The 15,351-nt window shown below is 42.9% G+C and overlaps 1 protein-coding gene across 1 annotated transcript; it reads left to right on the forward strand.

The window, feature by feature from the left end:
• The first annotated feature begins 262 nt into the window (after nt 1-262).
• Nucleotides 263-14,669, forward strand: pfkmb (phosphofructokinase, muscle b). Its single transcript, XM_082534837.1, has 24 exons — nt 263-368; nt 5,622-5,651; nt 6,068-6,172; nt 8,391-8,464; nt 8,981-9,058; nt 9,334-9,523; nt 9,742-9,907; nt 9,996-10,040; nt 10,456-10,564; nt 10,656-10,751; nt 10,835-10,927; nt 11,016-11,141; nt 11,323-11,387; nt 11,485-11,548; nt 11,672-11,818; nt 11,963-12,033; nt 12,147-12,234; nt 13,090-13,242; nt 13,343-13,507; nt 13,607-13,668; nt 13,755-13,866; nt 13,968-14,067; nt 14,174-14,279; nt 14,408-14,669. Exons 1-24 carry the CDS (start codon nt 278-280, stop codon nt 14,547-14,549), a joined length of 2,478 nt encoding a protein of 825 aa, XP_082390963.1. The 5' UTR covers nt 263-277; the 3' UTR covers nt 14,550-14,669.
• Nucleotides 14,670-15,351: the final 682 nt, after the last annotated feature.

The raw sequence follows: 15,351 nt of genomic DNA on the forward strand, positions 1-15,351 counted from the left end.
GGGCCAAAAACATCCTAAACATCTTCTGACTATTTTAGCACTTTACCAATTCCCTTTTGTTTTTGAAGCTTAAACCCACTGTCTCACTCGTTAACACAAACCAAAACATGATCTTAATATATCCACCCAGCCGTCTGACTGCTGCAGACACTTGCAATTTGTATCTGATTACCCAACATGCTTAAACGATGAAGCTCACTACTCCACAATGAAGAAGTGATATCAAAGCTATTAATACAGATCAGAATGGTTTCAAAGGAACAGAGGTACTGGGAGGATGTGGCACTCAGGGCTCCTCATTGCTCTGTGGCTTCTTTGTGCCACCCTGTTGGCCTGCTTGCTCCTCTGGCTAAGAAAGAAGTGCCAAGGTAAAATTTGTTCCTTTGTGTGTTTTGGTATGGGCCCGTATGGTCTATGTTTCACTCTGTGTTTTATTCAAATGGCAGTATGAGACCGGTTGACTGGTTGAATTTGTTTTCAGGAACTTTTGACGTGTTGTTTTTATTTTTATTTTGGTAAATTGTCATACCTTACTGGGTAGTAAATACAGAAAAATGACACGGTTTGACATATTCAGTTAGGATGACTGTGCATTTTCACAGTAATGGGGGAAAGGAGGGGAGGGGTTCCTGTGAGGTTTACAGATAGCAGCTCCTGCGTCTATTTAAAGTCAGCTTCAACAAGCTAACTGCAACAGACCAAACTGTTGCAGTTAGCTTGTTGTCATATTGATCCTTACTTTTCATATATAATCAATTCACACATGCATCGATATCAAAAATTGACATCCCACACATTGGTTTGTTTAACTATTATTTGTGTGTTAAATATTGAGTTTCATCTAGCTTTGTTTTGTCTCATTTTTCATCTAACACATAGCAATATAGTTAATTCAACATTAATTTAGGAGACCAAAAATAATGTATTTCGTTCTGCCGTGCTGGTTCCTCAATTAATTCAGCTTCTTCAGGTGTGATTCATCAAACATTTTTAAAAACTGCAAAAACCCTCTGGACTCATACACAAACAAGCCTGTACCCACAGCTGTTGGAGGTGTAATACTGTGCTGCATGTAATTACTCATCTGATTCATAACTGTGCATGTCAACAGGGGACTAACAAGGTATAATGTGTGTGCAGGTGAAAGAAAAAAATGGGCACAGTTTTGTGGTGCAGAAGATTTGTACATTTTCTTGCATACAAACAATACAAACAAGTGTAAATTGCTGTGTGAATTACAGGCTTTGTGAGCAGTAGTCATCTATATGGAATACCCTGAGGTCTTGTTGGTTCAGCACTGAATTGGACTTATTGACTGGCTGAACTGAGAGGAGACTTTTTTATATATATATATATATATATATATATATAAAACACCCAGCACGCCCTTGCGGGCGATTTATCCTTCAAGCTCAGGTCCTCTACCAGAGGCCTGGGAGCTTGAGGGTCCTGCGCAGTATCTTAGCTGTTCCCAGGACTGCGCTCTTCTGGACAGAGATCTCCGATGTTATTCCCGGGATCTGCTGGAGCCACTTGGGAGTCACCGCACCTAGTGCTCCGATTACCACGGGGACCACCGTTACCTTCACCCTCCACATCCTCTCGAGCTCTTCTCTGAGCCCTTGGTATTTCTCCAGCTTCTCGTGTTCCTTCTTCCTGATATTGCTGTCATTCGGAATCGCTACATCGATCACTACGGCCGTCTTCTTCTGTTTGTCTACCACCACTATGTCCGGTTGGTTAGCCACCACCATTTTGTCCGTCTGTATCTGGAAGTCCCACAGGATCTTAGCTTGGTCATTCTCCACCACCCTTGGGGGCATCTCCCATTTTGACCTCGGGACTTCCAGGTTATACTCGGCACAGATGTTCCTGTACACTATGCCGGCCACTTGGTTATGGCGTTCCATGTATGCCTTGCCTGCTAGCATCTTGCACCCTGCTGTTATGTGCTGGATTGTCTCTGGGGCATCTTTACACAGCCTGCACCTGGGGTCTTGCCTGGTGTGATAGACCCCAGCCTCTATGGATCTTGTGCTCAGAGCTTGTTCTTGTGCTGCCATGATTAGTGCCTCGGTGCTGTCTTTCAGTCCAGCTTTGTCCAGCCACTGGTAGGATTTCTGGATATCAGCCACCTCCTCTATCTGCCGGTGGTACATACCGTGCAGGGGCCTGTCCTTCCATGATGGTTCCTCGTCTCCCTCCTCTTTCTTGGGTTTCTGCTGCCTGAGGTATTCACGGAGCACTCGGTCAGTTGGGGCCATCTTCCCAATGTATTCTTGGATGTTCGTTGTCTCATCCTGGACTGTGGTGCTGACACTCACCAGTCCCCGGCCCCCTTCCTTCCGCTTAGCGTACAGCCTCAGGGCGCTGGACTTGGGGTGAAACCCTCCATGCATGGTAAGGAGCTTTCTTGTCTTTATGTCAGTGGCTTCTATCTCCTCCTTTGGCCAGCCTATTATCCCAGCAGGGTACCTGATCACGGGCAGGGCGTACGTGTTGATGGCCCGGATCTTGTTCTTACCATTCAGCTGACTCCTCAGGACTTGCCTGACCCTCTGCAGGTACTTGGTGGTTGCAGCTTTTCTAGCGGCCTCTTCATGGTTCCCATTCGCCTGCGGGATCCCCAGGTACTTGTAACTGTCCTCTATGTCTGCAATGTTGCCTTCTGGTACTTCAATCCCCTCAGTTCTGACTACCTTCCCTCTCTTTGTTACCATCCGACTACACTTCTCCAGTCCGAATGACATTCCAATGTCATTGCTGTATAGCCTGGTAGTGTGGATCAGTGAATCGATGTCTCGTTCACTCTTGGCATACAGCTTGATGTCATCCATGTACAGGAGGTGGCTGACAACTGCTTCGTTCTGTAGTCGGTATCCGTAGCCAGTCTTGTTAATGATCTCACTGAGGGGGTTCAGGCCTATGCAGAACAGCAGTGGGGACAGAGCATCTCCTTGGTAGATCCCGCACTTGATGGTGACTTGTGCTATGGGCTTGGAGTTGGCCTCTAGTGTTGTATGCCACATCCCCATTGAGTTCCTGATGAAGGCTCTTAAGGTCCCATTGATCTTGTACAATTCTAGGCATTCCAGTATCCAGCTGTGGGGCATTGAGTCATAGGCCTTCTTGTAATCAATCCAGGCAGTGGACAGGTTGGTCAGTCTGGTCTTGCAGTCTCGGCTGACTGTTCTGTCTACCAGTAGCTGGTGTTTTGCGCCTCTGGTATTCTTGCCAATCCCTTTCTGTGTCCCGCTCATGTATTGACCCATGTGCCTGTTCATCTTAGCTGATATGATGCCTGACAGGAGCTTCCATGTAGTACTGAGGCAGGTTATTGGTCGGTAGTTGGAGGGGACCGGTCCCTTCTTGGGGTCCTTGGGGATCAGGACCGTCCGACCTTCGGTTAGCCATTCCGGGTGTCTCTCGTTAACTAGCAGCTGGTTCATTTGTGCTGCCAGACGCTCGTGGAGTGCAGTCAGCTTCTTTAGCCAGTAGGCGTGAACCATGTCGGGCCCTGGTGCTGTCCAACTCTTCATACTGGAGACCCTTTCTTGGATATCTGCCACTGTGATGGTTACTGGACCCTGTTCAGGGAGGTCGCTGTGGTCTGCCCTCAGATCCACTAGCCACTGAGCATTGCCGTTATGGGTTGCTGGTTCTGTGGAGAACAGCTGGTTTATTCTCCTGCCTTCTATCTCTCTGGTGTATCTCCTCAAGCGGCTGGCCAAGGCTATGAGTCTTTGCTTGGCAGTTTCCAAGGCCTCAGGTATGGACAGCTTGCTGTATTTCTTATGCACCTTCTTTGTCGCACCTTTCTGCAACTCTGTTAGTTGGCTAACCTCCCTCCGTGCTACTTTGATCTTGCCCTCTAGCCTCCTTCTCCATGGAGGGTACTGCCCCTTGTGGCTGTTCAACTTGTAGCCAAGCATCTCACTGATCACTGCTGCCGTATTGTAGATCAGCTTGTTAGTGTCGGTAATCGTGGTTGTAGGTATTGTCCGTAGTGCTGCATTAACATCATCTAGCAGACCTTCTGAGGGTACTTCACGTAATCTTGGTAACCGACTACGGGGGATACAGGTTTCAAGCTTGGCCATGATCCTATTTTTCAGGTCAGTTCCTCTCGCACTCAACGATCCTTCTCCTATCGCACTTGGGGCTATGTACCCAATCTCGGGTGGGGGTGATGATATCTCCCCCCTGACCTGGCGTCCTGACTCCTCCTTGCCATAGCATTTGTGTTGTACCTCGTCAATCTCTAGCTGTGAGAGCAGTCCCTTCTTTCGAATGTTGGAACACTGAGCTACTAGTTGTTTCGCCGTCATTGTGGATGTTGGATATCGAAGAATCCATAGGTCCCGCATCCTATTCATGTAGCCCCTTCCGCCGGGGTTACTTGCGTAGTAGCATTCCAACAACGCCCTGTTTTCGTCTCTTGCCTCTTCGTCTCTTGCCCATATATATATATATATATATATATATATGGGCACGGTGGTTAGCACTGTTGCCACACAGCAAGAAGGTCCTGAGTTCAATTCCACCATCAGGCCGGGGTCTTTCTGTGTGGAGTTTGCATGGTCTCCCCATGTTTGCGTGGGTTCTCTCCGGGTACTCCGGCTTCCTCCCACCGTCCAAAGACATGCAGCTTGTGGGGATAGGTTAATTGATTAATCCAAATTGTCACTAGGTGTGAATGTGCGAGTGAATGTGAGTGTGAATGGTTGTCTGTCCCTGTGTGTTGGCCCTGCGACAGACTGGCGACCTGTCCAGGGTGTACCCCGCCTTTCGCCCTATGACAGCTGGGATAGGCTCCAGCGCCCCCCCCGCGACCCTGAAAAGGATAAGCGGAAGCGAATGGATGGATATATATATATATATAGCGATGTAGCGGTTCCGAATGACAGCAATATCAGGAAGAAGGAACACGAGAAGCTGGAGAAATACCAAGGGCTCAGAGAAGAGCTCGAGAGGATGTGGAGGATGAAGGTAACGGTGGTCCCCGTGGTAATCGGAGCACTAGGTGCGGTGACTCCCAAGCTAGGCGAGTGGCTCCAGCAGATCCCGGGAATAACATCGGAGATCTCTGTCCAGAAGAGCGCAGTCCTGGGAACAGCTAAGATACTGCGCAGGACCCTCAAGCTCCCAGGCCTCTGGTAGAGGACCCGAGCTTGAAGGATAAACCGCCCGCAGGGGCGTGCTGGGTGTTTTTTTTGTGGTTTTTTTTTATATATATATATATAACCGTGTGTTTTTTGTTTGTTTTTCGGCATTCATTCCTAAGGAGCCAGCCTATCAACTGCAGCCTGTAGCAAAACACAAAAAAGATAAAGCCTGTGGGAGTAAACTAACTGCATTGTAGAGGATGTTGCAGAGGGATCACTAATGCTTTAAATTACAAAATGGATAGGAGAGAAAATGCTGAAGGATAATGCTGGAGAAGCTCATCTTTTGTAGAGAGGGTCTGTCATGTGAGTGAAATGCCAGTTTGCACTTTAAAGTGACTTATGGGTTTGCTTTTTGTAAAAAAAATAACCAGTGATTCATGTACAGTTAAGTCACATACAGCTGTGGTAGGATCATAGTTTAGATAACATTGTATTCTAATTCTTCCTCCACAGGTGGTGATGACCTCTCAGCAGAGGATGCTGGTAAGCCAGACTGCAATTAAAGTAAACACCATCACCGCCAGCATTGATCTGTGCAGCGTTCCTCTGACTTGGCATGAGAGTACAACCTTGCCATGCTCCTATTCAGTGGCGGTGGGCATTGTTAGATTGGCTGTACTGTGGCCCAATGGCCTTACGGGACACCATGGGGGCAAACCATATTTTGAGGAAGGGGGGTTGGTAGAGCGTGTGTGTGTGTGTGTGCGTGTGTGTGTGTGTCTAAATGCGTAAGCACAACTATGTGTGCCTCGAATGTCTGCCAACAGGATAGTTGGGCTGTGCACTTTTGCAACTGTTACTACCTTCCATAACAGGCAGGCTGACTTAGAGGCTCCTTGTACTGTACACAGTACAGCAGGGTGGCAGGGATTTCTGCATTCAAGGTCTCTTTCTCCCAGTCAGCTTCAGCTCCAGGACCATGGCACAACAGAGTCCTACCGACCCCACGAAGATGGGAGTGGGTCGGGCAATTGCCGTGCTTACCTCCGGAGGCGATGCCCAGGGTAAGTAGATGGTCTCCGGGGAGCATGGTGTGCCCAGGCAGTATTGCTGTTGTTTTGTTTCAGCAGGTGGCAGATTTGACTGGTGAAAATCAGCACTTAGGGACTCATCAGCAGTGACAATACAGTCAAGAATTTAAGTCTTGTCTTTGAAACTGTTCTTGATTGTCAAAGACAAATAATAAACATAATGAATACAAACTGTGCATATATAACAATGAATTAGACTTAACACTGTAAATCAGTTTTAGCTAAAGTGCTAAGAATGGCCCAGACAAACTTCACTGCCATGTTTAATCACCACAGCAGCTCTGTTTTAATATCGACTGTAACTACTCGCAAATTTTTACTCACTGATCATATTTAATGATTTTCCTTCTAAAGAGTTAAACTACTGAGCTATCCACTCTTATGGATAACTTATGTAAAAGGGCAGCATGAAGGACTTCACCCAGACATGGTAGAACTACAGACAGAGATAGATGCTCCCCTGACCTTTAACTTGATGAGGAATATCTCCACTGTGACCTTTGGGAGGCGTGTCAGTGACCCCACACAATCCTGTAGTGTAAGCATGTGAGGCAGTGAGCTATTCAAATGATTCCTTTTTTTTCCATCTCAAATGTATAAGATCCTTGAACAGAGTGCAAAACTGGATATCTCTAACCTTTCTTTATTTTCCTAAAATACCTAAAATACATAATCCTCATTAGAACTTGTATGTCATTTACCAAGTTTCTTCCTCCTCTTCTTCCACCTTTCTCTGTAGAACTGTATCTGTTATGGGGGCTAATTTTAGAGGCGTGACCTTTCTGTCATGTGTTTGTAAAGGGGGGAGATAGAGTGGGAGTGCAGTCCAATTCTTCCTTACTCTCCTCTCCTTTTTTACACCATAAGTGGAGATGCTCTTGACACCCTTAAAGTTAATTTTCCATATCTTGTCCTTTAAACAACCCCTTCAAAAGAGCAGACACAGGCCCAGTTTCCTTTCCAGCAGTTTACCGCTATCAGCTCTCTTGTGGTTCTTGATGCTCCCATTTGGTGTTTATCAGCTGATGAAGCATGTTAATATGAAGTCTAAAAAAAGAACTGTCATTATACTTGCAGAGATTAGTTGTGCTAAATCAGTGCAGATTATTATCAAAGAAAATGGTGCCTTGGAAAGAGTAAATAGCCTACTCGAGTTACCCCACTAACTTAGAGACAACCAGACAGACTTTGATGTAAAACTAAAAATAATGCAAGCGAGGGTGGAATATTCTTTAGTGATCCCCACGAGGCTGAGGTGTAAAAATCGGTTGTGAAAATATGCTAATCCAGTTATCATAAATTTTTAAGAAGGGCATCATTTTGAACTTTTAACTGTATTTTCATGCATTTTACAGCTTTTCCTATCAATAAAGACCTCTCTTATGGCCATTTACATACCACCATAATAGATAAACAAATGACATAAACCTTCCCTTTTTTTCACTCCTATTCTCATTTCTGTTTTTAACAATGTGTCCAGTAATAAAAGAATAGAATATTTTTGTTAATAAATATAAACTCGTATTTGATAATTGCAGGACAGCCTGCAGAATGAGCTACCAGAACCTTTTCTGTCATTTTACACAATTTTATTTCTAACAATTTATGCCCAAAGAGTTGTGGCGACTTTGTTATGCAGAAAACTGGGATATATTGTTGTAATTGACTTTGCATTGCTTTTTCTCATACTAAATTATTCTAAAGATTAAATGTGCAGTTAAACATCTCTGTACTGATAGAAAAAGGTGTTTCATTGATCTAACTTACCCGAGATCGAAGTGGACCGTATGACCCCCATATTGTAAAAGGAGTGTGACATCCCTGCCATAGGTATAGAAAATCTGTAGGATTAGGAGTGGTGGATATTCATGCATGTAGCATGTGGGGGCCAGCTCCACGTGTAACCCAGCACCTTAGCCAAAGGCAATCACAGGAGAATTGCTCCTGTGTGTTTTTGATGGCAGTGGGAGTACAAGGAGAACAAGAAACCTCTGCGCAAAAGACCTTTAGCACAGGTTTGAACCCAGAACCCTCTGGCTGTGGGCAATGGTACAAAACTTTAAACCACTCAGACTTTAAATCATTAGACATACATATGTTAGGCAGGAAGTTGCTGAAGTGCCGCATCTATCCCAAAAATTTAAACCAAACTTTTGTGCTGTCATAAGTTTCCTATACATTATTCCTGCAGGTATGAACGCAGCTGTGAGGGCCGTAGTCCGAGTGGGAATTTACACTGGAGCCAAGGTCTTCTTTGTGCATGAGGTAAATTCTGCTTTTAACTTCATTTGGTTTCTTCAGATTAATCATTGTAAACACAGATTCAAGAGCTCCAGGTGGTATGTTCAGTTTCGGCATGATGTTTGTGCAACAAACCAAAACTACCATACCTAATATTGCAGGTATGAATGCGAGAGTGAATGAATAGTGGCATTGTAAAGCGCTTTGGGTGCCTTGAAAAGCGCTGTATAAATCCAATCCATTATTATTATTATTACCATACCTAATATTGTTATTCAGTTAATACTACCGTTAACAGTAAATATATAATAAAATAAAAAGTCTATGCTTGTTATTTTTCTTTTTAAAATTTAAAAATATTATTTGATTCTATATGGCATATATTCCACTGCCTAATATCCCCACCATAATAATAAAATCAACTGATGGAGTAGAGTAGCTGACTATATAATCACTAAGATTCCCGTGTTATTAAGCCCAAAGCTTTATCCAAGATATGACCCTTTTCACTGAGGTGATATTGTTCTTGTTTGTTAACAGGGTTACCAGGGTCTAGTAGATGGAGGAGACAATATCCGCCCTGCTACGTGGGAGAGTGTGTCAATGATGCTGCAGCTGGTGAGAACACACAAGGATGCAAAAACTGCTGGGTTTTCATTTTTGTTTGTTTTATTGTTTTTTATGTTAAAAAATGGTCACAGACTAACTTTTTGCTACACTCTAAAGCAGTAGATCAAACTAGCAGCTAAATATCAGCATTTTTAAATTGCAATACTAAATAGAAATGAAACATTTGTGCTTAGATTTTGTATAATTGCAGCTGCCATTCTCCTTATTATCCTCTTTGTGATTCTTGTCGGGGTCTGAAACCCTTCTTCATTGCCTGACGTCAGGGTGGGACTGTGATCGGCAGTGCCCGCTGTCAGGACTTCCGAACCAAGGAGGGTCGCACAAAGGCTGCTTGTAACTTAGTCAAGCTGGGCATCACCAACCTGTGTGTGATTGGAGGTGATGGCAGCTTGACGGGTGCAAACCAATTCAGAACAGAGTGGAGCGAGCTGCTGGCAGACCTTGTTAAAGCCGGTGAGAAACACAGAATTCACTTTTCTTAGCGACACAATAAACTCATGTTGTTATGAAACATCCATCGTTTTCTAAACTACTTGTCCAGTTCAGGGTTGCCTATGCCTGGCGCCGATTCTGGATCACCAGCCAATCACAGGGCTAGTTATGGAACGTGGCAAGGTGCATTTTACTGCTGTTAGCCTATTTGTCAAGTGTTTTGTCATTTTGGTCCTCAGGTAAGATCACGGCAATTGAGGCCAAGTCCGCTTCCCACCTTAATATTGTTGGCATGGTGGGCTCCATTGACAATGACTTCTGTGGAACTGACATGACCATCGGCACTGATTCTGCCCTGCATCGCATCATAGAGATCGTGGATGCCATCACCACCACCGCACAGAGGTATGCCCAGAGGCATTCGCATTTTTAAATGTGAACAAAGGAGACAACTGATTTCAGAACTCCTGACCCAAAATCTGTTATTGTGCAGTCACCAGAGGACCTTCATCCTGGAGGTAATGGGCAGGCACTGTGGGTAAGTACAGCTTGTGTGAGTGTTTTGTGCGCGTCAGTGCAAGTGTCAGTTCAGTAGTCACAAAGCTGTAATTACATTATCTCTGTGGAACCACAGAATATGGCACTGACACCAAAATAGATGGAAATGGAGGTGATGAGTTGTGTGTGATATATGTGTGTTCAAGTTATGTCATCCCAGTTTCTTTAAAAACAATCCACAAATTCTTGATATCATCTCTAAAATTGAGGACGATGTTTTGTTTTGTTTTATCTTATGTTTACTTGGTCACATTCCTTTATCGTGTTTGTTATTATCATTATTCTAGGAATTAGTTTTACAACAAAAATCTCATTTTAATATGTACCAATATTAGCGTTAGATATTTTAAAGTTTTAGAAAAAATATTACTTGGTTTAGTTTGTTTGGTTTCCAGTTACCTGGCTTTGGTGACAGCTCTAGCCTGTGGTGCTGACTGGGTGTTCATCCCAGAGATGCCCCCAGATGATGGATGGGAGGAGCATCTGTTCAGAAGACTAACAGAGGTGGATTTCACATTCATGTTCACTTTGGCTTCATTACAGTCCATACATGAAAACTGAATTGCGATACTGTGTTTTACTCTGTCCCTCTTAGCAAAGAGGCCGTGGCACCCGCTTGAATATTATCATTGTTGCAGAGGGAGCGATGGACCGCCAAGGTAAACCAATCAACTGTGATCATGTCAAACAGGTCAGTATTGGCAGTACTCCAGAATACCACGTTAAGCTCAACTATAGTTAGAAGGACTGCTCATAAATCATCTGTCTGTGCAGCTGGTATCAAAGAAACTAGGTTTTGACACGCGCACAACCATCTTGGGCCACGTGCAGAGAGGAGGGACTCCCTCTGCCTTTGATAGAATCCTGGTAATGTCTCAGTAAGATCTTCACAATGAATCACCGGCTGGTATTGTTTTCTTTATAAAGTTAACTGTGTAAAGAAAATGTGTTTCAGGCAAGCAGAATGGGAGTGGAATCAGTTATGGCTCTACTGGAGGCCACACCAGAGACTCCTGCTTGTGTGGTCAGCTTGTCGGGAAACATGGCTGTCAGACTTCCGCTCATGGAGTGTGTGCAAGTGGTGAGTTAAGATCCTAAGCACACAAAAAGTCAGATTTCGACACACGGGATCTTCTAAGTATCCAATATGGAATATATAACATGTATGAGATACTGTAGGCAAGCTATAATTGGCTTTGGGGTTGATATTTTAGAATATCTGACCCAGATTTTTGTTTTCCTTCCACCTTCACCTATATCAGACTAAAGATGTCACAACAGCCATGGCTGAGGGGCGGTATGATGATGCGGTGAAGCTCAGGGGAAAGTGAGACATGTACTTTTGTGTTGCTAATACGAAATGCTCATGTGCTGCAATAATTTTTCAATGTCCATATTTTTTTTGTTCTAATTTCTGGCAACAGGAGTTTTGAGAACAACTGGAACACTTACAAGATGCTGGCTCATGTCCGCCCCCCAGAGGCAAAGGTTTGAAACTGCCGTGCTACCGAATAAATTGTCTTTCAGTCATTAAGCCTCATTGAAAAACGATATCTCTCTGTAAATATTTTTAATAAAAATCAAATATCTCTGTAAATATTTCTTTGCCAGAGTAATATCAACATCGCCATACTGAATGTGGGAGCTCCGTGTTCTGGAATGAATGCTGCAGTCCGTTCAGCTGTCAGAACTGGACTCCTCCAGGGCCACCAGATGTTGGCTGTGCATGATGGCTTCGATGGCTTGGCCCATGGAATTGTAATCTAATTGCATGCAAAAATTAATAATTAAATAAATAAGCCAGACCAGGGACCATTTACTGTTTAAGCATTTAAACAGCTGTTTACCATAACTGTGCACAGCCATGACATACGATAGAGCACATGCTCTGTGACTCCACAGATTGAGCCCATTGGCTGGTCTGGAGTGGCAGGATGGACTGGAAAGGGGGGCTCCTTCCTGGGCACAAAGAGGTGAGAGGTGACAAGTGCAGTAATGAGAGTGCGTGTTACAAGTCTTACATCTCCATAACTTTTATCTTAGGGAGATTTAATCTGTTATCATGTGGCTTTCTTCTGTTCTGAAGATCCCTGCCTCAGGAGTTCATGGAGAAGATCAGTCTGAGCATCACTAAGTTCAACATTCATGCTGTGATCATTATCGGAGGCTTTGAGGTGAGCAGCATTAGACTGTGATAATGCCACAGGTAGATCGGTATTCACACCATAACCTACATATTTTAGGTTTGAGCAGGGATAAAGAGTAAATGCAGGTATTATTATTATTATTATTATTCATTAAGTAGTTTTATTTAAAAGGGACCATGTACAGTATTAGCATAAACGTTGCCATTCAATACATTGTATCACAGTAAGCTTAAGTTGATTTCTTTTATAATTTAAAAATATTAATACACAAAACAGTACATTTAGGAAAACAAACAAACAATGTATTTGATGCAGCATTTCACATCTCTTTAACACAGTAATAACGTATTTAACATGTGTTTACATTTGCACCCATGAGGGAGTGTCCAATTCCCACTTGGAGAATGACAAAACACAAACTCCAAAGCTAGAACCAGCTGTGCCATAGGTCAGCTACCCTCTCTATTTTTAACTTTCACAGTTAAAAATAGAACCCAGACCTCTTACAGTGTAGGTTGCCTTCAGACTGCAGCATGTAGTAGGCTCTGGCCTACACAGAAAATCAGGAAAATGTGACAGCTGAGCTTGTAGTGTAGAGCATCTGTGCACTAGAGTGGAAGCACAACCCAGTACATGCACCTCCAATTAACCCAAAACAAGCACAGAAACAGGTTTACAGCAATTGCAAAACATACACACACACGCACGCACACACACACAAAAAACCAACCCTCGGTCAGTGCCAGTTACCCACAACAAATGTGGAGGTGAGTTTCTGTGTGGATGAAACCAGTCTACTCTGTTTCCGTATCTTCCTGCCACATTGAGAGCACATAAACAAGAACGACAGACACTCATTCTTTTACTGTTTTCTCCTCATAGGCATTTTTGGGAGGTCTGCAGTTGGTGCAAGCTAGAGAGAAATATGAGGAGCTGTGTATCCCACTCGTTGTTGTTCCCGCTACTGTGTCCAACAATGTTCCTGGATCCGACTTCAGCATTGGTGCTGACACTGCCCTCAACACCATAACTATGGTAAAGCTCTTATTTGGCACACTCTTAAGCACAACAAAACAACAAAGCATCAAAGTCCTATGCAGCACATTGTTCTCTTCTCATGTGTCTGCATTTGTAGACGTGCGACAGGATCAAGCAATCTGCTGCTGGAACCAAGAGAAGAGTATTCATTATAGAGACTATGGGAGGATACTGCGGCTATCTGGCAACCACGGCTGGTTTAGCAGGTGGAGCTGATGCAGCCTACATTTATGAAGACCCTTTCAACATTCATGACTTAGAGGTTTGTCTGTCTCGTTATGAGAATCACTGATGGATATGTGGATATTTTTAAACACAGGTTTCTTATTCTTGACTTCAAAAAAAAATAATTAATTTGTAGCTAAATGTGGAACATCTGGTGGAGAAGATGAAGACTACAGTGAAGAGAGGACTCATTCTGAGGTTTGAGGGAATTATCAACATTATTACATTTATAGGGTTCACCACAGGAAGGTCATATCTTATCTGTTATTCTACTTTTGTTTTAGAAATGAGAAGTGCAATGCAAACTACACCACTGACTTTATCTTCAACCTGTACTCAGAGGAGGGTAAGGGCGTGTTTGACTGCAGGAAGAACGTCCTTGGGCATATGCAGCAGGTGAACTGCTTAATGAAGATCTTCTTGTTTTTTTGTTTCCAAGATCATTATTTGACACCCAGTTCAATATTATGCATTAAAGGAAACCTGTATGTTATCAGGGTGGAACCCCTAGTCCTTTTGACAGGAATTTTGGCACAAAGATGGGGATGAAGTCTGTCCTGTGGTTGACTGACAAGCTGAAGGAATGCTACAGACATGGTGAGATTTTAGTATACCTCAGAAAGCAAAATGTTGTATTGACTTGCTGACCATCGATGTTCCCTGTGCTAATGCCACTTGTGCTGTTTAAACCTTAAACCTCAAGGTCGCATCTTCGCCAACTCTCAGGATTCAGCCTGCGTGTTGGGCATGAGGAAGAGAGCTTTGGTTTTTCAGCCTCTGGCAGAACTGTCAGAACAGACTGACTTTGAGTGAGACCGCATTTCTATTCTTTTCTGCTATCTAGTGCGCTGAAATAACTAAATGCAACTTCAGAAAGAATGTTTTACATATTTACTCAATAATTTGATCTCTTGATTTCATTGATTTCCCTCTGCAGTCATCGTATTCCAAAGACTCAGTGGTGGCTAAAGCTGAGGCCCATCTTGAAAATCCTGGCCAAGTACAAGGTCAACCTGGACATCTCTGAAAAGACTGCAATGGAGCATGTCATCAAGAAGAGGGGCTTAGTTAATCAGTAGTTCAGCTGTAGGCTTATTTATAAGGCATGGGCACATGACCTGACTGTCTTCTTTGAAAGCACTTTGTAAACCATGTTTAAGGAGAGTGCAATATAAATAAAGCTATTAATTTAAAAAAAATTGTCTCACAGTGGACTCCTTCACCAAATCCCAAGGTGATCACTTTCCTTCATTGCTTATCTCACTGCTGCTGCTGTGCAAAAAAGGTTTTTGTCTATTTTATGCACCCAAATATAATGCCTGTCACTTTATTTCAATCTAAAGTTTATATAAAATACAGCTTTTCAGTTATCTGTAACTGTTTCCCTTTATATGAGAGCTGTCCAATATTACATCAGATTTCTTCTACTCTTTTAACCACATTTTAGACTCAAAATGTGCTCTGAAATACCATTGTCACTGTGCATTGTTATTAATTAATAATTAATTATTATTAATAATTATGATAATTAAGTACAACATGGCACTAAGCTCATTATTTCATTTATATGTTAAAGGTATATCTTTGATTTATATGGGCTGAAAATAGATTGTGATTGACTGTTTCATTTGAAACATGTAAATATAAATAAAAGAGCAACAGAAAACAAAGTAAAAATCAAAACAAAATTAAGTCACCATGAATAACTCCATATGCCACACAATTTAAATGTCTAGTAAGGAGTAGGATGAAATACTATTTACACCCCCATGGCGTTATTTAATAGTTTACAAACATGTGTTCCTCAATTTAATATATAATACGACAATGGACATGTATAATTATTTATAAGCATAAAGTTTAATTACTGCTTGTAATATT

Source organism: Aulonocara stuartgranti (genome assembly GCF_965226115.1).
Source record: "Aulonocara stuartgranti genome assembly, chromosome: 5".
Taxonomy (NCBI): Eukaryota; Metazoa; Chordata; class Actinopteri; order Cichliformes; family Cichlidae; genus Aulonocara; species Aulonocara stuartgranti.